The sequence below is a fragment of the Mesoplodon bidens genome, assembly GCF_964165515.1.
Source record: "Mesoplodon bidens genome assembly, chromosome: 16".
Classification (NCBI taxonomy): Eukaryota; Metazoa; Chordata; class Mammalia; order Artiodactyla; family Ziphiidae; genus Mesoplodon; species Mesoplodon bidens.
Window position 1 is genome coordinate 46,534,034 of NC_138173.1, and position 24,771 is coordinate 46,558,804.

General features: G+C 36.7%; 1 protein-coding gene across 7 annotated transcripts in view; it reads left to right on the forward strand.

The window, feature by feature from the left end:
* RIMS2 (regulating synaptic membrane exocytosis 2) overlaps positions 1–24,771 on the forward strand; it is a 568,944-nt gene that overhangs the window by 170,242 nt on the left and 373,931 nt on the right. For all 7 annotated transcript variants that reach the window (XM_081258177.1, XM_081258180.1, XM_081258182.1 and 4 more), the window contains one exon: positions 1,170–1,480. In XM_081258177.1, coding sequence (XP_081114303.1) covers positions 1,170–1,480 — 311 coding nt within the window. The remainder of the gene's footprint in view (positions 1–1,169; positions 1,481–24,771) is intronic.

Consider the following 24,771-nt stretch of genomic DNA (forward strand, 5'->3'; position numbering starts at 1 on the left):
CTTGTATCAGTTGAAAATACCATGTTGAAGTTTTCTTTTACTGCGATTATCTATATTATAATTTATTTAAACTATGAGGAAATGTTTAGCAATCTGGAGAGCTGTGTAAGATTCAATATTTGACATAAAACATAAAAAACACTTGAAATATTAACTTACCTTTTATTTCATGAATGTATGATTTTTTTTCTAATCGAAAAATATTTTTCAGAAGAAGGCGAAGGTTTTCTGGTCAAACAGATGTTAGTTTTAATATTCTTAGATTCCTGGAGTCTGAAAAACATATCTATTAAAAAATCAAGTGTAGAATGGTGGTTACCAGGGGGTGGGGGGAGGGAGAAAAGGGGATTTGCTGTTTAATGGATATAGACTTTGAATTTTGCAAGATGAACATTTTGTAGATCTGTTTCACAGCAATGTGAATATACTTAATACTACTGAACTGTGCACTTAAAAATGGTTAAAATGGTACAATTTATGTTAAGTGTCCTACTAAAGTTATGAGCAATTAATAGGTTTCTATTGAGGATCAGCAATGTTCCTAGCTTTATTTTAGTCATTAGGAGCTACTCAAAAGAAATAAAAGCCCCTTCAAGAAACTGTAATATAGTTGATGATAGAAGATTAACCTAATAGTAGGTAATCTATTGAAGTCCAACATATACCAGGCATTGTGCCAGACATTTTATATAAATTATTTCAATCCTCAAAACAATATAGGGGAATGAATATTATTATACTTATTTCTTTATTTTATCATTAAGGAAACTAAGTTTTATAGCTATGAAGGTTCAGTACCTTGTTGAAGGTTGCCAAGTTTCCAGTCTTGCAGTTGGTATTTAAACCCAAGTTTTTCTAACCTCAAATCCATTTTCTTTGTATTATACTATGCCCCTAATTTAAATACAAAGCAATTAAAGAATATAAATAAACAACTAGTAATTTCACATTCTAGTTTGGTGTTTCTACTGCCAGTAAATATTGTCAGTTTTGTCTGTTGACAATATTAAGATATGTGATTTAATTAACAATAGCAGTTGATCAGGATTACATTTTAACTTCAGAAAGGATAACCATGTACTTTTTTTGTTACCTTGAGTTGTCTGTATTTTTATTTGCTTTTAACTTTTGGAAACACTAATTTCTTTTCCCTGTATATTCGTGTGCAGGTTATGTGGGTATGTAATTTGTGCCGAAAACAACAAGAAATCCTCACTAAATCAGGAGCATGGTTTTATAATAGTGGATCTAATACACCACAGCAACCTGATCAAAAGGTTCTCCGAGGACTGCGGAATGAGGAGGCACCTCAGGAGAAGAAAGCAAAACTGCATGAGCAGGCCCCGTTCCAAGGACCCTCAGGTGACTTATCTGTACCTGCAGTGGAGAAAAGTCGATCTCATGGGCTCACAAGACAGGATTCTATTAAAAATGGGTCAGGAGTGAAGCACCAAATTGCCAGTGACGTAGCTTCAGACAGGTAAACATTTTGCTTAATCTTTAGGTAAACATTATTTTTAATCTTCATTCCAAACAGAAATAAAAATACATGAAATGTTTAGGCAACAACTGTGTTGTCTAAATATAATGTAAATGTCCATATGTTTTATAGAAATGCTGAAAGTGATGTTCAGGACTTGAGCTATTATAGGTTTGAACAGTCTTAAGTTTGATGTGGGAGTGTCAGGTTTTTCCAGAATAAAGTGAAATGAAACAGGGAACCTAGATAGGTTATGGTCACAGGAAAGACAAACTGGCATAAGAGCAAGGGGAATGAAGAAGAGATTTTTTTTTTTAAGACACTTTGGAGAGGTTCGATTGATGGGACTAACTGGAAGAGGAATTAAGAGAATGGGGAAGATTAAGGATGTCTCCAAAGGTTCTACCTTGGGTTGACAGATGAAGTGGTCTTCCAAGCAGGTAAATATTGATGAAAGGGTTTCGTGAGTTTGATTTTTCCATGGGCTAACTCTGTTATGTACTCTTTTGGCTCAGTTCTATGGGCTTCTCCATGTTCAAAGGGTTAGACTTTTTAAAACAGTGTTTATGGTTCTTAGAGTTCCTACTTTTGGAAGGAGGAGAATGAAAAGTTTTCTTGGGGAGATTATTTTTCTATACCACGTTCCTCTGTTTAAATTGAAAATTAAAAACAAAATCTGGTTTACACTATGTTTGTTATCTAGAATTGGCAGATACATTTACATGTGAATAAGTAGAAAGTCATGCATTTTGTGGAAAAACAAATCTAAACTGTACTTATAGGCTGGTGGGTCCTGAGCGTTATCGAATGCAAGTCTGTGTGCCCGACGCACAGTGAGGCCAAAAAATACCAAAACATCAGAGTTTGGAGCAGAGAAAGGTATATTGCAGGGCCATGCAAGGAGACAGGTGGCTCAGGCCCCCCCAAACCCTGAACTCCCCATAAGCTTTTAGCAAAACCCTTTTATAGGAAATGTGAGGGAGGGGTGTAGTTAGTTGTCAAACTTCTTGGTGTCAGAACCTTTGTTCTTGAGGTCAGGTCATGGTCAGGTAACGATGTTCCTGTAAACCTCCACCAGAATGAATGTTCTTCCCTGTTCTGACAAGAAAGGGCAAGGTCCCAAGGCTCAAGTTTCTCCCTCCAGGGTCCAGGCCCTGGCTAAGAGGAGGGGGTCCCTGCGCGGGCCGTTACCCTGCCTGGGAGCGTTCATCCAGCACCCAGTCTGGGTCCTCCTGCCAGTGCCCAGGCTTGGCTGAAGAGGCAGATCTCGGCTGGTGGTGCCCTCAGGGCCGGGTTGTCAGACCCTGCCCAGCCATCATCACTGAGGGAGCCAAGTGCCCAGGACCCAGCTGGCCCTCAGGCTTTTCACTTAAACTGGAGCGAATCACTTGTAGCAAATACCCGTTAGGTGAATTCCCAGCTCACAAGAATTGTCCTTCTTTGAGAAGAGCCCCGGCCACAGAGGTGGACCTGAACTAATGATGTGCAGTGTTCTTGCAACTTACCCCTGACCTCCGGCCACCTCTTAGGGGGGTAGACAACTGATCTAAGCTGTACCAATTTTCAAAACTTGAATGGACAGACTGAAGCTGATTGAAGCTGTTACCTTAGTGGCAGTGTCCATACAATCCAGGTGCTGAGGCCTCCATTGACTGGGACCCATGGAGACTGCTGCCGCCATTAGGTCAAGACCTGGGCCCAGCCAGTGGGCGGCCATGGCAAGGGCTCTGGAGCTTTGCAGGACACAGCCCTTAGCCTGTCCTGGGCCCCCCAGCTCACCCACCAGCATGGAGGCTGGAGGACCTCGAGCCCTGGGGAGAAGGCCACGATCCACCGCTCACGGCACTTTCTGCCCAGAGGATCACTGCGAGGCTGACTGCTGGCAGAGCGGGACCTCTAACCGCTGTTCTAAGGGCCTCGTGCTAACGGCCACGCACTGGCCAGGTATTAAGGGTGGAATGCTAAGGGCTGCCCGCCCGCCCCGCCCCAATTACAATTTGAAGGCGAAGAACAAATCTCTCCTTTAAAGTTAACATCAGGGCTTCCCTGGTGGCGCAGTGGTTGAGAGTCGACCTGCCGATGCAGGGGACACGGGTTCGTGCCCCGGTCTGGGAAGATCCCACATGCCGCGGAGCGGCTGGGCCGGTGAGCCATGGCCGCTGAGCCTGCGCATCCGGAGCCTGTGCTCTGCAACGGGAGAGGCCACAACAGTGAGAGGCCCGCGTACGGCAAAAAAAAAAAAAAAGTTAACATCAGATTTTGCTCAACACGAGTCCCTTAGTAACAAAAGTTGAGTTAGGTTTTGTGATGTAGACTCTCCTCCAACTTGAGGGCAAGTGACCCCCGCCCATTTACACAGCGACAGCCCTTACCTGCTTTTCTGCGGAGCCTGGACTCTGGCTGCTGGCCTGAGGTCTGGTGCTGGGTGGGGTGGTGCTGCCCTCCAGCCGCTGTTGGCCACTTGATCAGGCTTCCCTGGCCCAACACCCTGCCAGATGCTGGGGATGGAAAAGCTCAAGCCCCAAACCCGAATGAGGGGAGTGTTGGCCAAGAACTGGAGGGCTGTGAGCCTTCAGGTATGCAGGGTTGGGGGAGGGGCTCAGCTGAGCCCGAAGAACCCGAGCGAGGCCAGCTACCGACTGGACCGCGCCCTTGTGTCCGTGCCCCACCCCACACCAGCATCCCAGCCTCTCCTGTGTGCGGCTTGGTGCGAGGCATACCCGCTTCTATTACGTGAGCACTCAGTTATAACAGGTAAGGTAACTGGGCGTCATTTTAGAGGGTGGCTAAAGCCATCACTCTGGTGTGTTGCTATGTCTTGGGAGAGTAATAAAATGATGGCTGTGCCAGATCTTTTGAAAACTAGCAAAAGTGAAACAATGTAATCCTACCTTTGGGCAAAACAGTTGGTGATTTCATGGCTGGTGTGCTATGAACTCGTCTCAATGCAAAATCTCAGGAACCCAGGAATTTTAAGGTTAGAGGACCATCTTAGATTGAGGACCGCCTTAAGCACACAAAGATTTGAGAGTGAGTAGTCTATATGGAAGGCAATCCCAGGCACTACCTGTAGGGAAGTGGGAAATGATCCAGTTAAGAGAAAGAATACAATATTGGATGCATTCAAGAGCAGGTAATCTCTTTTAGCCGCTGTGTCTTAATCTTACTGGGACTTTTGGGAGACCCGGTATCATGACCTCAGTTATCCCATATAATGGGCAAGGAGGCTGGGGATATTTATCCATAACTTCCCTTTGCTATTGGTCTAGGGCTGTTCCTGGGGTTAACTCTCTAGAACTCATTGCTCTAGCATGCTGCTGTGCCAGAGAAAGCACTCAGGCAGAATATTAAAAATACAGTAAGAAAACATTGCTATGTGGGGAACAGTGAAGGATACGGCAGTGTGGGTTGAGACAGTAGCAATGTCTGCTACACAAGGACTTTAGAAATCAAGAAAACTTGTAAAATGGCAAGTGAAATGGTCAAGGTATATGAGCTTGGGTGAAAAAAAATAGATGATAACCAATGGAGATAGGATTTTAAATGAATGAATGACAATAGCATGGATAATGGGAACAGACTCCTTCAAAAACTAGATAGCTGCGTGAGATAGTTTCCTTTGGACTTTAGAGAGGTAGGTTTGGGAAGAAGAAAGGAAATACTTAAACACTGGGTCACATAATCAATTAGTAAGTTTTGGAGTGCATATTGTCAGGAGGTTACGGATGTTAAAAATAAATACAACAAATTTTCGAGTAATTAATTCATCACTGAAGGGAAGCTAGAAGCATATCTCTAATGTTTGAAGAAGGTGGTAATGAGAACAAATATATTTCTTTCAATATTATCTCTTAATGCTTCTTTCAATGACAAACTACTAACCTGAATAAACAGTAGAATCTGACCCATTATGGGGAAGCAAGGTGTAGTAGTTCCTTTTTTTCTTTTGCCTGGTGCCTTTGACAGCTATAACTAGTAAATGCACACTTTCATGACTCCTTGCTTTCTGAACCTAATACAAGTCAGACCAATAGCTTCTTTTGTTAATAAGAATGACTTTTAGTCAGGGAAGAAGTTAGGGTTTAATATCAGATTTAGTAGTTACGCCTAGAAAATGGAATTGGTTATAATTGTAAAAAGTTTTATTTGGAAAGTACTTTCTCTTCAAGAGTAATTTAATTCCCCTTATCATCAGCAAGAAAGAGCCTATGGTTTATTATTTTTTAAATGCAGATTCTATTTTAATTTATTAGGCCTGTATCTTTGAACCTTTTGAATTCTTTCCCCTAGAGCAAGGGATCAGCAAACTACATCCCTGGCACCAAATCTGTGCCATCTGTCTTTTGTAAATAAAGTTTTATTGGAACACAGTCACATCTATTAGTTTACTTATTATCTATGGCTGCTTTCAGCTACCACTGTAGTTATAAGAGTTGAGTAGCTGCAAGAGACCATGTTATATGGCCTTCGTAGCCTAAAATATTTACTTTATGACCCTTTACAAAAAAATTTGCCTTTTCTTGCCCAAGAGAGTAAGTAGTTAGTTCCCTTAGTGGTGTTGAAATTTCTCCTTTCTTTGCTCATTTTCTTTTGTTACTATTTAAATTACTTCAGTTAAGCCTGTTTTCTTGTTAGCCTTACCTCCCGCTCATCTCTCTCTCTTTCTTTCTCTCTGTCTCTCTGTCTGTCTCTCTCTCCCCATGTTTTTCTCCTTTCTTACCACAATGGGTCTTTCAGCAGTATTTGACTTGGACAGTAAAATGGAGCATCTCATAAAAAATATAACTCCAGTTTAAAGTATTATTAGTAATTTGTTCTTCAATACCACTCAGAAACCAGTGGCCTCAAAAAGAGAAACTTTGGTTTAATTAAATTTAAATCTATGAACCTAGAAGTATGTTTGAGAGAAGAGTGTGTTACATTTCCTTCTTTTTCGGAGCTTTAGTTTAATCTTTAACTATATACTGCAGTGGTTTTGACCTGTTTTATGACTTTTTACTTCTCTCACAGATCTTAGCACAGTGCTTTACACATAGACCTTTAGTATTTACTGAGTGAATGAATACCAAGTTGGCTCTAGTCCTTAGCTTTGAGTTAATGAGTATTTACTTAATTCATTTATTCATAAAAATGACAAATGTTTATTATCAATTTAGCTACAAAATATTGTTAGAGATTTTCAAATATGTCTTTTTTAATTTCAAAATGCGTATTGAAATAACCGCTTTTTTTGTTATGTGTAGTTTGTTTACCCTCTCCCTTACTATGTCCCCCAGGAGTGCCCAGTGGTTTCTCAGCCTTTAATTTACATCCATATAACCTGACGATCTTATTTAAATATAGATTTGAATTTGATAGGTCTGAGGTAGTACCCGAGAATCTGTGTTTTTAACAAGCTCCCAAGTGATGCCAATACTACTTACTAGTGGAGACCAGTAGCAAAGCACAAAGGCATCTAGAGATATATTAGGGAGGGAAACACCAGTGTCCTTTAATAGCTCAGTGGCAGTTGTCCTTTGTAGCTCCGTCACTAAGAGGCATAACACTTGGTGGACCTTTGTGGTTCTTAGAGGCAACATCGTTCCACATTTGAGTATACTGTTTTGACACATTTACTGAGTGGGGCACAGGTTGACCACATTCATGTAGGTGTAAGTATCTGACTCCTTTATTATGACATCTTGAGTTGTTGTGCCTGAGCATTTACTTATTTAAATATATTTTATTTTTTATAAATTATTTATTTTTCCTTTTATTATAGAGTTAGGAATATATATATGTCTTAAAAATTATGTAAATTCTCAGGACATTTTTTCCTCTGGATTTCCTTTTCAGGGTAGTAAAGGGGATGTTACAAAGAATTTGTTTTACAAAAAGGCTTTGGCCTGGAAGAGGGTTGTGAACCACTGGGTTAGAGGATCTAAGATGGGATTTAGAGGAGGGTGGGTGAAGTAGCCATTTTTAAAACAATATTATTTTGTAGAAAAATTACAGAAAAACCAAAGTAAAACTGTTTTACAACATTGAGTGGATGTTTTATACATTTGGAATTATTTAAAAGTTGGATGCTCATATTTTCCATAGTTGAAAATTAGTGAAATTTAGGAAACAGCTAATTGTTTTTTTCTTTCATGTAACATTTTACTGTTTATTTATTTAGCACTTCCTGGAATGTTGGGAGAAGTTAAAAAGTAAGAAATATTATGGCTAATTTGTATGGTGGAAGAGATACAAAAACTGGAAGTTAGAAGATAAAGGTCCTGTTCTAACTTCTTCCCTTTACTGTTAGCATTTGTAGATGTATATCTTTTCTTTGTGTTCACTTTTCGATCTCTGAAATAGGAAAGGTATTCTCCAAGATCTTGAAAAGACCTCCAGGTCTAAAATTATTTATGTTGTATTTTAAGGTCTTCTGCCATGGTATAAACTTGGAAGCATTCTCTTCCATTTTTTCTTCCTCTCCTATAATTGATAGTCTTGTGTTCAATTAGTAGAGGATTGTATTCATTCATATTAAACTCATTATTATAATTAGTTTATTCAACAAATATTTATTGAATTTCAGTACAGATATTACTTGTTACCACATGGCCAAATAATTTCACCATGATTCATATTGAAAATTGAATATATTGGCAATATTAGGTTAAATCTACACTAAGAACATCTTGTAATTGTATTACTATGTAATATTTCTTACTCTATTTTCCCTACTTCCTTATTCTATTGTGAAACAAAAGTTTAAAAGTGATAGGAGGGCTTCCCTGGTGGCGCAGTGGTTGAGAGTCCGCCTGCCGATGCAGGGGACACGGGTTCGTGCCCCGGTCTGGGAAGATCCCACATGCCGCAGAGCGGCTAGGCCCGTGAGCCATGGCTGCTGAGCCTGCGCGTCCGGAGCCTGTGCTCTGCAAGGGGAGAGGCCACAACAGTGAGAGGCCTGCCTACCGCAAAAAAAAAAAATAAAAAAAAATAAAATAAAAGTGATAGGAAAAAGTAACAGTTATCTGCTGTTAATGGACTATGAAGCATTTTTAAGGAGCATCACTACAAAGAAACAATATTTTATAGGCATTACAGATTCTTAAGTATTTATTTCTGCATTTTACTGCTTAAATAATGACACAATGAGAGTACTGAGAGACTACATTATGATTTTGTCTGGAATTTTAATTAGACAAGAGTGGAAAACAAAAAAGTCATATGACTAAATTACATCTCAGTGCATTTTGTTAGATGGTGAAAAATGCTACCAGGTGTAAGTGATGACAAGAGAGTAATACAATATAAACCGATTATCTTAGATCTAAAGTGTAAAGCTTTAAAGCAAGTTAAAACTTGTATAATGAATAGTTAACAGTTTGTTAATAACCATCATTTCTTTATTCTCCGTTACTGTTGACCTTCCAAGTATCTTTGTGAGCATTTGATTATTTTAAAGTAAAATTAATGATTAAAATATATGTTTAAGACTTCTGCTATATGTATAGATGGAATAATAGGGCCTCGATGTACCTTTTTGCCCAGAACATCTGTAAAGATAGACAAACTATTTGAAACAATGGTTTTTAAGAAACTGAGCATCAGGCAACAGAGGAGAATAATACCTGAGAAATGGGAAATAAAGCGAGCCTTATGATTGCCTTAGCATACTCCTTTGAGAGTTTCCAGTATTTTGCAAGGGAGAGAAGTATAGGCAGAGCCCAGAGGTCTTCCTGAATTGAGGAGACAGTTCTGAGGGTATGGGGAGACCAAGGCAGCTGGATTTTTCTAGAAAGAGTACCAGAGAGGAGAGAGCTGAACAGCAAGATATCCTGGAGATCTACAGATGGTAATTCTTGTGTATTCAGTGGAGGAATAATTGGGACATGCATGCGAAGAAACTACTCGAGGCCAGGGAAAGAATCATCCAAAATGATTAGAGAAACACCGGCCTGCCTTCACACAGGACCAAGAATAGTGTCTGTTCCCAGCAGCCAGACTAGAAAACCTCAAGATTCCTGGAACTCTGGGTAGAGTATTTTGGAAAGTCTTGCCTCAGCAGTGGGGAATAATCAATACTAAACTGGGTACTGCTCTCAGACAGAATAACAAATCATAAAAACAAGACCTGAAAGGATCAGCCTGTTTGCAAGTAACTTAATTGCCTCCCAGAACAAAGTTCAAGAAGATTTATAGGAATACAAAAATACCCAGCACCCAACAAGATAAAAGTCACAATGTTTGGCATTCAGTCAAAAATAACCAGGCAAAACAGCAGGAAAGCACAATCAATAGTGAGAAAGTAATCAGACACTGGACATCATTCCAGAAGTGACACAGATATTAGAATGAGCAGGCAAGAACATTAAAAAAGTTACTATAATTGTATTCCATATAATTTTAAAAGTTAAGTAGAAATATGTAATATATGAAAATAAATGCTAAAATGATCTAATGCTAAAATGAGATGAGAATTATAATATTGGAAATGAAAAATGCACTTGATGGGGATAATGGAAGTTTAGGTATTGAAGAAGAAAAGATTAGTGGATTTGAAGACAAACCAATAGAAATGATCCAAATTGAAACACAGAATAAAAAAATGAATAAAATAATTTAAAAAGGGAAAGAGAATCATGAACTAAGGGACAATATCAAGCAGTTAATATACACGTACTTGAAGGGGGAGGAGAGCATGCAGAGTACAAAGAAAAATGTAAAGAAATGATTGCCAGAATTTTTTCAGATTTCATAAAACTACAAATCTTTATTAGCTCTGAGAAGGTCTATAAACTCCAAACACAAGAAACATGAAGAAAGCTACACTAAGGCATATCACAATCCAGCTTCATAAAATAAGTAATAGAGAAGCAATCTTAAAATCAGCCAGAGAAAAAAGACATGTTTATATATAGACATGCTTACAAAGTTAAAGATGACAGCAGATTTCTTGTTGGATACAATGTAAGAGAGATGAGAATGAAACAAATGTCTTTAAAGTACTAAGAGATTTAAAAACATAAATAAGCCATCAACCAGTATTTTATAGCCTGTGAAAATCTTTTAAAAATGAAGGCAAAAATACCTTTTCAGATATACAAATGTTGAAAAAATTCATCACCAGCATAACTGCATTGTAGGAAATGATAAGCAGGGTCCTCTAGGCAGAAGGAAAATTATACCAGATAGATATATGTATCTACACAAGAAATGAAGAACAATGGCAGTGATAAATACATGGGTAAATATATAATCCTTTTTTCTTGTTACTTAAAAATCATTAGAAGATAATTGTTTAAATAAAAACAATAATAATGTATTTTGGGGTTCATACCATATGTGAAATAAAATATATGACAACAATGACATAACATTTGGGATGGGAGACATAGAAGTACACTATTGCAAAGCTCTTTCATTATATTTGAAATGGTGTAGTACTGTTTGAAGAGGGACTATGATAGGTTAAAGATGTGTATTATAAACCCTACAATGACAAAACAAAGAATTATAGCTAATAGATCAACAAAGGAGATAAAGTAGGATACAAAATATACTCAATCAAAAGACAGAAAAAGGGGAGAAAAGAAACAAACACATCAGACAAGTAGAAAACAAAGAGCAAGACTGATGGACAAACCTAACCATATTGATAATCGTGTAAAATATAATTTGTCTAAACACCTCAAGGCACAGATTTTCAGATTGGTAGTAATTGAAAACCGAACAATACACTATCTACAAGACACAGACTTTATGGGCTTCCCTGGTGGCACAGTAGTTAAGAATCCGCCTGCCAATGCAGGGGACATGGGTTCAAGCCCTGGTCCAGGAGGATCCCACGTGCCGCGGAGCAACTAAGACTGTGTGCCACAACTACTGAGCCTGTGCTCTAGAGCCTGCAAGCCACAACTACTGAGCCCACATGCCACAGCTACTGAAGCCCGCATGCCTAGAGCCCGTGCTCCACAAGACAAGCCACCACAGTGAGAAGCCCGTGCACCGCAACAAAGAGTAGCCCCCACTCACCACAACTAGAGGAAGCCTGCGTGTAGCAATGAAGCCCCAATGCAGCCAAAAATAAATTAAAAAAAAAGAAAAAGAAACAGACTTTAAATATAAAGACAGACATAGCTAAAAAAGTAAGAGAATGGAAAAGATATAGCGTGCTAAGCCTACTCATAAGCTAGCTATATTCAGATCAAAGTAGATTTCAGTGCAAACAATCTTATTAGGAGTGAAGAATGTTTCTTCACAGTAATAAAGAAGTCAGCTAATCAATAGGACATAAAAATCCTAAATATCTATGTCTATATTAATAGAGCTTCAAAATACATGAAGGAAAAACTGATAAAACTACAAGGAGAAATCAACAAATCCACAATTATGATTGGAGATATCAATACTCTTCTCTCAATAACTGATAGAATAAGTAGGCAGAAACTCATCAAAGATATAGTAGACTTGAACAACAGTATCAACCAACCTGACCTAATTGATATTTACAGAACAATCCAGCAAACAACAATAGAATATTCATTAGGGGTACATAGAATAGTACCAAGGTAGACCATGTTCTGGCCTTTAAATAAGTCTCATTAAATTGAAAGGAATTCAAGTAATAAAAATATGTTCTCTGATCACAATGAAATTACATTAGAAATCAGTAACAGAAAGACCTTTGGAAAATCCCCCAATATTTGGAAGCTGAATAGCACACTTTTAAATAACCTGCAGATCAAAGAAGACATCAAAAGAGAACGTAGAAAACGTTTTAAACTTTCATTAAAACGAAAACACAACACCAGAATTTGTAGGATGCCACTAAAGCAGTACTTAAGGCACAATTTATAGCACTAACACTGGTATTAGAAAATAAGAAAGTTCCTAAAGCATTGATCTTGGTTAGAGGTCCAAACACTACCTGATTTGAAAACATTATAAGTCTACAGTAATTAAAACAGTATGGTATTGGCATAAAGAAAAATGGATCAAGGAAACAGAATGGAGAGTCTGTAATATGTACCCACTCATACTGACAACTAATTTTCAACAAAGGTACAAAGGCAATTAAACAGAGAAAGGACAGAAAGGAGAAGAAGACTGAAAGCAGGTTGTACTGTAACAATGAATATCCATTTAAAAAGTGAAATTTGAAGCTTGCTTTTTTACCATTTAAAAAAACCCAAAATGGATCATAGCTATAAATATAAAAATTAAAAGTATAAAACTTCTAGAAGAAAATATAGAAGAAAATTGTTGTGACCTTGCTTTGGGCTAAAACTATAAAGCTTCTAAGGAGGAACCAGAGGAGGCTGTCTTCATGATGTAGGCAAGGATTTTGAGATAAACACAAGAAGTGCTAATTATAAAAGGCAAAAAAAAAAAAATGACAAAATAGACATCATCAAAATTAAAACTTTGTTCATCAAAGATACTAAGAAAACGTATAACCAAATTATACTTCAAGAAATTTCAGGAGAAAATATTTGCAATACATGTAGCTTAAAAGGAATATAAAGAGCACTTACATTTAAATAATAGAAATAAAAATAACCCTAAAAAGTGCAAAAGTATTTTCTTCACAACAGAAATACACAAATGGCTAATAAACAAAAGAAAAATGTCCTATGTCTTTAGTCCTTTGGGAGATTTAAAGCATGATGACCATGAGATACTTTGATGCACTCACTTGGAAAGCTACAATTAAAAAAAAACAACAGTGAAAAACCTGATATCACTTAACACCTGTGAAGATTTGGAGCAACTGGATCTCTAATACTTTGCTGGTGAGAGTTTAAAACATGTAAAATGGTACAGGCATTTTGGAAAAGTGTTTGACAGTTTCTTATAAAATTAAATATACACTTGTCTTGTGCCCCAGTAATTCTACTTTTAGGTATTTACCTAAGAAAAATAGAATCATATGTGTACAAAAATACTTGTGTATTAAGGTTTATCGCAGCTTTGTTCTTAGTAGCCCCCAAATGGAAACTTCCCACATGTCCACCAATAAGGTGAATGGATAAACAAATTTTGGTAAATTCAAATGTATTGTTCATTAATAAAACTAGAGAACTATTTACATGCACAGAAACATGGATATCTCAAAACCATTGTGCTGAGTGAGAGAATTTAGACATTAAAGAGTATATAATATATGATTCCATGTATATTAAGGTCAATAAGAGACAAAACAAATCTTTAGCATAAGAAATCATAACAATGCTTTTGTTGGGGAAACTACCTGGAGTGATGGAAATGTTCTGTGTCTTGAGAGGGATATGGATTAGTAGTTGTATATATTTGTCAATAGCTATTGTAGTGTTACACTTAAGATTTGTATACTTTTTACTGAATGTAAATTATATTTCAATAAAAAATTAAAAGGGAATTATGTGCATAATTGCTACATTAAATTGTTTAAATTTTTTTTCCCAGTTTTATTGAAATATAATTGACATACAACATTGCATTAATTTGTGTGCAACATGATTTGATATATGTATATACTGCAAAATGATTTCCACAATAAGTTTGGTTAACATCCATCACCTCACTTGGTTATACATTTTTTTTGTGTGATGAGAACCTTTAAGATCTTCTCTCTTATGTTTCCTACATTTTAAGATTGCTAGTTTCATTGAAATTTTACTGGTATTAAATACTTAAGATTTATTGTGAAATTGCATCAGAAGTGGATAATTTTTCTTCATAATCTTTCAACAACGGCTCTTTTTAATAGATTCATAGATGTCCATATTTATAGAATGCTGATAGTAGACCTAGAATCAAACCAATTATATTTAGAGTTTACTAAGTGTGGATTACATATGATGTACAGACTATGTGGATTGTTTCTATGAGCTGTCCGATGAAACTGTGACATAATTCTTATGAATCTTATTCAAAGTGGTTATATGGGGTATGTGGTGAGGGAAAACTAACATGAAGATGAGAGGAGGTAGATAAAGAGATGTAAAGGGAAATAATTTTTAAAGGGAAACAACGTATAGTTAAGAAAGAGATTAGACTGTAAAGAGCCAAGGAACTAGAAAAGGTAAAACTCCGATGGTTGCCTTAGGAGAAAAAGAATCGTAATAACATGGAAGCAAGTGGCCTTATAACCTTTATTCCTAGATATTTCTTCTATAATTTTTAGAATATCAGATGAAACAACAAGGCAACAAAGATGACTAGATATTGGGTGGCACTTCCAGTAATTTATGCACATTCAATAAATGGTTGGTGCAGATGCTGAATGAGTGCAAACTGTAATACTAATGCCTTTGACATGACCAGTGTCATTTCTGTAGCATCTTTGTCTTTTATTGGCAGAACGATCAATCAGTAGACGTGAAGATATATAATGGCATGTTCTCATATAGCGAACACTGAAGAGATATCTTTATTTTTAAGAATATGATATGAGTACCTGAAGACAAACTATGGCTTTTTTTTTAAAAGGATGTTTAACATATTATGAGAATTGGTTTGACTGTGTAGAAGTCAGATAGGCTGTTCACTCGGAATAAGTAATTTTAATAGTTTTAGTGTCAATATTTAGGTGAAAAAAGAGAGTATTCCTATTTTCAATTGAATTAAGCTTGAACCATTGTCAAGTTTCTTTCATTTAAGTGACCTGTAAGTAGAATTGCAATGCATGCCAGTTTGCCCAGGACAGTCCAGTTTACACCTGCTCTCCTGGCAGCCTGCATAGGTTGGCATTTGTCCTGGATTTTTTTATATGAAATATTTTATTAAGCGTTGCATTATAAGCTGGGTTGAGTTTGGTAGGTCTCCACCTGGTACTTACAGCTTCTGACATGACTTCATTCTGTGTGAGATTCATGTGCAGTGAACAGAGTTCTCATCTGAAATACAGCCAGCAATAATCTATCTTTTCCCCAAGTTTTCGGACACAAGGTAACGAACATTTCTCTTTTAAGGACAGGACGCACAGTGCTTGCTGACAAAATGAAGTGTGATTGAAAGGTCTCTGGTGGTGGTTTGAGAGGTATTTGACATTGCTGCCCCACTTACCCTTTGGTGTATAGGCCAGCTTTGTCATGGCTCATTCTTTAGCATTTGAGATGCAGGAATCAAGGTTTGTGTGAGACTTTGGAAAATTTAGATAGGTGCATATGAAATATGTGCAAGAAATAGAGGCTGAATAATCTTGTACAATGTATGGAAAGTAGTCTGGATGTTTTTTCTACAGTGGTATTGTCATTTATTGCATAGTGTAAACATACAACTATTTATGTATTTTATTATTCAGTAATTTAAAAAACTTTTGCAGTAAATATTTCATCAGCAAGGTGTTCTAAAATGAAACTGTGTTTTAACTGATTATGTGTAACCTGTACAAAATTTTTGTTTCATTTACCATCTACTAGGGGGCTCATAGTCACTGAATATGTGAATTCAAAAAAGAAAATAATATCTGGTAAAAAAGCAACATCTATTTCAAAAGTTAGTATAGTTATTTTAAGAAGAACCAAAAATGACAGAATAATACAGATACGGAGGTATATTTTATATGTCATTCTGTGAAGCATGACTTTTCTTTTATATGAAATGACTGTGCTTTAAAATTAATTTTAGTCATTTGAATTCCAAGTTTCTGTGTGCATTTAAAAAGTAAATTATTGGCTTCATTAACAGAAGAACTCCATTGCACTGATAAGTGTTGACCTTTTAAAAAGCATTTTAAAAGTGGTGGTTAACAACTATAAGACATTGAAAATTTTCTCTACAAAAGTAAGGGAGGAATTGAACAAATTAAACAAACTTCATGATGCAAGAGTCATGTGTATCTTCTTCATCAATGTATTCCTAGCACCTCACATAGAAATTGATACGTAGTGTGTTCAGTGAACAGTTGTTGAAAAACTGAATGAATGGAATAATAAAATAGCTTAAGGAAAAGGGGGGATGAATTATAAGGATATTGTGGTGTCTGACAGAAAGAACCCCAGGAAAAGAATGAGGATAGACTCTATGAACAATTAGAGTTATGGATTCAAATACTACAAACTCTATCTCAGCATCTTTTTTTCTATTTCTCAGCCTATCTATTCTATTCTTTGGTCTTTCCAAAATGGTTTTCACTATTCAGCTGTTCTACATGGTGGGAAAGATGACCACCAGTAGAAATTTGTTGAATAAATGAATGAAAGGAGTATTGTAGTAGCCTTCATATTGAAAATCAGTATATTATTGGCATATGTATTGTACATAATGCTTGGGAATTTATATGATAAGTTAACTTAAAGAAAAGCGATATAGACTGATTAGTTAAGAAACAAAACTTTGCTATGAAAATGCAGTTAAAGTCTGAGATAACACATAGTTGAACTAGAATTTATGCTACTTAGGGTTGAGATAGAGCATGAGTATAAACTCTTGCTATTTGAAACCTATTAAAATGTCTCACCATTTTACTGTATAAGAGTATTTTAGGATGGGCTGTGTGCATTTTGGTGTGACATTCAATATCAAAATTGATCTTGCCAGTGGACCATAAAAAATTACGTGGCCTAAAAAAGGATATAAATAGAATTTTATGTTTCATGCCTCTTAAACTGGGTACAAAGTCAAGAGCAGCAACTTCTGAATTCATTCATAGCATATAATTTTTAGTAAAATTAGATTAATTTATTTTTTCTTTATCAGCAAGTGTTAGGAGTTATTTTCTCCTAAATGACTTAGTATTATTCTATATTCTTAGTATTATTCTATAGAGATAGCTTTGATAGCTACTTGAAAAATAACTATGGTAATTTGAAATATGGTTTAAGATCTTATTCCATAATTACCCACATTTTTGATTCACATCTTCTTTTGAATTCTTGTTTTTGGAGTAAATGTTAAGACTTTCAAGATCATATGAAAGGATTGTCTTATGCTTCAAAGTGTATTTCTTCTTCTATGTATTATCTCCCTGTTCTATATACCTACTCCATACCCTAGCCACTCAGTTTCTTTTTCTTCTACAAACACTGTTACTATTTTTGTTAGTGTGTATTTTTATAGTTATTCTCGGCAAATATGAGAATATATTTTTACATATATAAATATTTACATATGTAAATATATAAATATTTTATATATAAAATATATGTACATATGTGTTCCTTTAAAATGATAGCATATATATAGTATCCTGTTATTTTTTTTCATTTAATAACATATGTTTACCAGTACATAATGATTGTTCTTCATTATTTTTAATGGATGCATCAAAATTATTTAGTCCCTAATGATTGACACTTAGGTTATTGCCAAATTTTTTGCTTTTGCAAACACTGTTGTAATAAATAATCTCACATATATATGGATACATATATATGTTTATACTAAAAAATTTTGCATAAGAGTAAATCTATAAGATAAACTAAAATTTCCGGAAGTGGAATCACTTGGTCAAAAATTATGTGCAGTTTAATTTTTTTGTTGGCATTGCCAATTGTTTACTATAGGGAATGTACCAATTTATACTTCTATCCACAATTATTAGGAATCCTGTTTTCTAATTCTTTAGCCAATGCAATGTTATAAAACTTAATCTTTACCAGTCTGCATTATACTCTTAATCTTTCTTTCTTATATCATAAATAAGTCAAGTTGAGCATTTATGTATATGTTTAAGAACGTTTAGATTTCTTTTTTCTCTTTAAACTCTCTCTTCATATATCTTGCCCATTTTTCTATTGAGTTGTTAGTCTTTATCTAAATGGATTTTTAGCATCTCCATTTGTATTATGGAAAATGACCCTTGTGGAATGGATTGTATATTAATTTTCTAATGCTGTGTAACAAATTACCACAAACCTGGTGGCTTAAAACAACATAAATTTATTATCTCAGTTTCTGTGGGTCAAGATCAGGCTACCGGTTATTCTGGATCCTCGGCTCAGAGTCTCACTAGGCTGAAATCAAGGAGTTGGCTGGGGCTGCGATCTCATCTGATGCTTAGGGTCCTTTTCCAATCTCACTGATCGTTGGCAGAATTCAGTGCCTTGCAGTTAAGGGCCTCAGCTCTTAAAGTCCACCCACAGTTCCCTGCCAAGTGTCCCTCCCCGCAGCATGACAGTTATTCTTTAAAACCAACAAGAGAATCCCTGTGCTGCTCTGAGTCTCTCTGACTTCTCTCTCTGACCTCTATAAACGATCTTTTAACTTACTTGATCAGGCTCACGTTCCATAATTTACCTTTTGATTAATTTAAAGTCAGTGGAGTAGGTATCTTAATTATATCCAAAAATCACCTTACTTTTGTCATATAATGTAACCTGATCATGGAAGTTAAATCCCATCATATCCACAGGTTCTGCCCACACTCCAGGGAAGGGGATAACACAAGGTGTGTACATTGGGTGGTGGGAATCTTAGGGGTTATTTTAGAAGTCTGCTTACCTCAGATTGCAAACACTTTTTCCCAGTTTGCTATTATCTTTTGACTTTGCTTATATTGTTCTTTTTCCAATGTATAAACATAAGTACACCTTTTACTGTAGTAGAATATTTTTTCTTATACGACTCTCCATATTTTTAAAAAATGGAGATATAATTCATTTGCAAAAAAATTCACCCCCTTAAAGTATGAAATTCAGTGGATTTTATACTTTAAAGGGGTGAATTTGTGCAACCGTTACAACTATCTAATTCCAGAACATTTCCATCACCCCCAAAAGAAACTCTATACCCATTAACAGTTACTTCCCATCCTCCCCTGCCATCAGCTCCCTGACACCACTGATCTACTTTATATCTCTATGGTTTTGCCTGTTCTGGACATTTCATAAAAATAGAATCATACAATATGTGGCCTTTTGTGTCTGGCTTCTTTCACCTAGCACAGTGTTTTCAAGGTTCATGCATGTTGTAGCATACATCAGTAGTTTGTTCATTTTATGGCTGAGTAATATTTTTTTTTTTTTTTTTTTTTTCTTTTTGCGGTATGCGGGCCTCTCACTGTTGTGGCCTCTCCCGTTGCGGAGCACAGGCTCCGGATGCGCAGGCCCAGCGGCCATGGCTCACGGGCCCAGCCGCTCCGCGGCATATGGGATCCTCCCAGACCGGGGCACGAACCCGTATCCCCTGCATCGGCAGGCGGACTCTCAACCACTGCGCCACCAGGGAGGCCCAAACATATGAAGATTTTTCTTTCTTTTTTTTTTTTTTGCGGTACGCGGGCCTCTCACTGTTGTGGCCTCTCCCGTTGCGGAGCACAGGCTCTGGACGCACAGGCTCAGCAGCCATGGCTCACGGGCCTAGCCGCTCCACGGCATGTGGGATCTTCCCGGACTGGGCCATGAACCCGTGTCCCCTGCATCGGCAGGCAGACTCTCAACCACTACGCCACCAGGGAAGCCCATGGCTGAGTAATATTTAATTGTACGGATATACCACATTTTGCCTATCCATTCATCAATTCATGGACACTTGAGTTGTTTCCACTTTTTTTTGTCTATTATGAATAATGCTGTTATGCAGGTTTTTGTGTGGACATATGTTTTAGATTCTTCTGTCTTGTCTTTTTGATTATAGTCATCCTATTCAGTGTGAAGTTTTATCTCATTGTGGTTTTAATTTGCATTTCCCTAATGATTCATGATGTTTATCATCTTTTCTTGTGCTTATTGATCATTTATATATCTTCAATGGAGAAGTGTCTAATCCTTTGTTGTGGCCCTCTCCTCACTAAGATTAAAAAATATTGCTATGATTTCTTCTAATACTGTTATGATTTTACTTTTACATTGTAAAAGAGTGAGCTGTCTGAAATTTACTAAAGTATGGTATGAGATGCAGATCCAACCTTGCTTTATTTTGCACATGATTACCTCTTTGGCTACTATATTTATTGAATGGTCAATCTGTTCTTCCCACTGATTTGAGATGCCATTTTATCACATATTGAATTATATGCTAGAGTTATATTTATAGGTGTTCTGTACTGTTCTATTGATCAGTTTGTTCAAAGCATGTATCTAGTTTCAAAAACCATTTTATTCCTTAAACAATCCAAACTATTAGTTGTTGAAAGCAAGAAACTTGGCAACATGAGCTTTAGTAATACCCTTAATTTCATAGTTATTTAACTGTCTTGTGGTGTATATTGGACTAGGCAATGAGTGAATTATGAAGAAGTGTTAAAGTCCTGGAGAGCTGAAAGGTTATGTTTTTACCAATACTTCTTCCAGTTATGTAATTTGAATGTGTTAGTGGCCAGAGTAAAAATGAGAAGAGAAATAGCAGTTATGATAGAAATGAAGAATGAAAGATCCTTTCCGTGTAATATATTGCTGGAAATGCTATTGATAAGCCAAATGACAAGTAAGGGATCATCTCAGCTTTTGAATGATTAAAAATTAACCTGTATTTATAATTTTTGCCACCAGATGGTGAACGTACTTCTCAAAAGCAAGACAAGTTAATTCTGTGATTATTCCACCTGAACTAGATACAGAGTCGGTTATAGATTAATACGTGGATTAAGTTGGCATTTGAGATTCTGAGATACAGTACTTCTTGTGTATCATTGCCTTTCATATTCAAATATATTTATCCCCAAAATGTTTATCTCTAGTTCTGAGGTCTTCATTTACCAGACTTGTATTTTCAACTGCAGGTTGTGCAGTCTTCCCTTTCGTTCCACAAATATGTCAGAATCAAAGTGTTCTGAAACTTGTGTCTGTTTCCTTCCAAAGTAGCAGCTTTCTTGTCATTCTCTAGCCCTGCTGGTTGCACCACCAGTCATCCTGCTGCCCAAGTTAAGATACCTAGGTATTATTTCCTAATCCTCTTCCTCTTGATTTTCATATAAAGTTTTTGGGCAATTCCACTTTTGTTACTGCTCTGTTTAGGCATTAATTGTGTCTTGCTTTCTTTCTGACTTCCTGCTTCTCAGTTTATTTGCTTTTCTACATATTCTACTTTGTTTCCAGAATTGTGCTTTTTAAGTATAGATGGGATGAACTCATTTATTTGCTCACTTTTGATGGCTTCCCATTTTGTACTTAAAGTTCCAATCCTTAGTTTTCTAAGGGAAATTAACATTTATTGAGTACCTACTCTGTTCTAGGCTCTGTGAAAAAATTTAAGGCATTGAATTTTAATTTCCATAATGATGTTGTAAGGTGGGGTTTAAGAGACCCCTTTTTATACTGCAGTGATTTCTCAAGATTCCAAAATTAGAAGTAGAATTTCAATTGAAACATTGGTTTTTCTGACTCAAAACCCTATCATTCTACTTTTTGAGGCTCACTATCATCTGTCCTTTCTAACCTCATCACTCACCACTTCTTTTCTCTCCCCCCACTAACCTACAGCTACAGCAGATAACTAATGAATTTAAAAAATCCTTCATTCTTAAAATTTTAAGTATTTGCTCCTGCTATTCCTCTTATTTAGAATGCTGTTCTCTCTAGGTTTACACTAATTCAACAAATATTTATTGAGTGTTGATTGTGTGAGAGACGGATTTCTAGGTGCTGAGGGTATAGCAATGAACAAAATAGACAAAATATCTCACAGAGATTGCTTTTCAGTTGGGGAAGACAAAAGAATAGGAAGTAGCTAGTATACTGGATAGCAGCACAGCTTGAGGCCTGTGCATTCGACTTCACGGGCTGTGCAGAGAAGAACGCTAGAGGGAGCCATTTACGTAGATGTGAGTGGCACACCCTGTCGCTGGCACCTCCCAGGCCCTGCTACGGAGGAAAATAATACAGGGGGAGGAGGGATGGGGATTTCTGAGGGGGATGATTAACAATTTTTAATTAGAGGTGAGGGAAGGCCTTAACATTGAGTTAAGACTTGCGGCAGGTGAAGGAGTAAGTCATGTAGATATCTGGGGGAGGAACACTCCAAGCAGAAAAATTGCAAAGACCAAGATCCTTAAGTAAGGGTGTGTCTTGGTGTGTCTGCCTAAATCTTACTTTTTCTTCAAAGTCAAGGCCCCGTCTCTACTTACATGAAGCTTTCTTTTGTTTTTTTCCCAGTAAGAATTATATTTTTTGTTTATACCTTTATATATATGGTATATATGGTACCTTTATATACGTGTGCGTATACATAGACACATGTATATGCACATATATATATATATATATACTTTAATACTTTTTTTTTTTTTTTTTTTTTTTTTCGGTACGCGGGCCTCTCCTTGTTGTGGCCTCTCCCGTTGCGGAGCACAGGCTCCAGACGCGCAGGCTCAGCAGCCATGGCTCACGGGCCTAGCCGCTCCACGGCATGTGGGATCTTCCCAGACCGGAGCACGAACCCGTGCCCCCTGCATCGGCAGGTGGAATCTCAACCACTGCGCCACCAGGGAAGCCCTATACTTTATATTTGTATATTTTAGCACTTACCACTGTCTGACCTTTAGTGTACTTGTTATCAATGTTTTTTTCCCCTCTTACTTTGTTTTGAACAACTTGAGGGCATACTTTCTTTTATATCTTTGCATCCATGCATGTCTAGTTTAGGTTCTAGAAATTGTAGGCACTCATTGAATATTAGTTGAATTGGAATGAAGTGAAATAAATTGAATCATTGAAAAGACAAGCAGATAGCTATCTTTCCCATAACTTTTACCTGATGCAATTATCCTGTGTTTAAAAACATTAAATTTACTTATGGAATCAAGTACTGTATTTTTTCTGTCTCTTAGACTCTTTTTTTTTTTTTTTGGTAATAACTTTGTAAAAACGTGTTAACCTGTATAAGACAACCAACTATTGGTTGTTACATGTAAGATTGCTCTCTAGAATTCTATTGTTTCTTAGATGCCTGCAATGATGATGGGGAATTTTAAGTGCTTTAATATATTTTGAAAGAAATTCTATGTCTGTTTGCTTTGACCGGTCACATTTTAGCTTCACCTTAAAGAATTTGATTTAATGTATTGCTGTTTTCCATGTTATTCAATATATATTTTTTTTTCTAAAGTTTATTTATTTATTTTTTTAATTAGTTTCTGCTTTATAACAAAGTGAATCAGTCATACATATACATCTGTTCCCACATCCCTTCCCTCATGCATCTCCCTCCCTCCCACCCTCCCCATCCCACCCCTCCAGGCGGTCACAAAGCACCGAGCTGATCTCCCTGTGCTCTGCAGCTGCTTCCCACTATCTATCTACCTTACGTTTGGTAGTGTATACACGTCCATGCCTCTCTTTCGCCTTGTCACAGCCCACCCTTCCCCCTCCCCATATCCTCAAGTCCATTCTCAAGTAGGTCTGCGTCTTCATTCCCGTTTTGCCCCTAGGTTCTTCATGACATTTTTTTTTTTTAATTCCGTATATATGTGTTAGCATACGGTATTTGTCTTTCTCTTTCTGACTAACTTCACTCTGTATGACAGACTCTAGGTCTATCCACCTCATTACAAATAGCTCAGTTTCGTTTCTTTTTATGGCTGAGTAATATTCCATTGTATATATGTGCCACATCTTCTTTATCCATTCATCCGATGATGGACACTTAGGTTGTTTCCAGCTCCGGGCTATTGTGAATAGAGCTGCAATGAACATTTTGGTACATGTCTCTTTTTGAATTATGGTTTTCTCAGGGTATATGCCCAGTAGTGGGATTGCTGGGTCATATGGTAGTTCTATTTGTAGTTTTTTAAGGAACCTCCATACCGTTCTCCATAGTGGCTGTACCAATTCACATTCCCACCAGCAGTGCAAGAGTGTTCCCTTTTCTCCACACCCTCTCCAGCATTTATTGTTTCTAGATTTCTTGATGATGGCCATTTTGACTGGTGTGAGATGATATCTCATTGTAGTTTTGATTTGCATTTCTCTAATGATTAATGATGTTGAGCATTCTTTCATGTGTTTGTTGGCAGTCTGTATATCTTCTTTGGAGAAATGCCTATTTAAGTCTTCTGCCCATTTTTGGATTGGGTTGTTTGTTTTTTTGCTATTGAGCTGCATGAGCTGTTTATAAATTTTGGAGATTAATCCTTTGTCAGTTGCTTCATTTGCAAATATTTTCTCCCATTCTGAGGGTTGTCTTTTGGTCTTCTTTATGGTTTCCTTTGCTGTGCAAAAGCTTTGAAGTTTCATTAGGTCCCATTTGTTTATCTTTGTTTTTATTTCCATTTCTCTAGGAGGTGGGTCCACTTATACCTTTTTTCAAGCATAATTATTAAGAGCACCCATTTCACTCTCAAAAGTCTCCTTGTGTGGAGGATAAATTACATGATCTCCCTATTCTTCTTGGAGGATTTCCAGGTGATATCTAATGAAAACACTGCATAGTACTTAGACTTATGGAAAGTTCCCCATGGA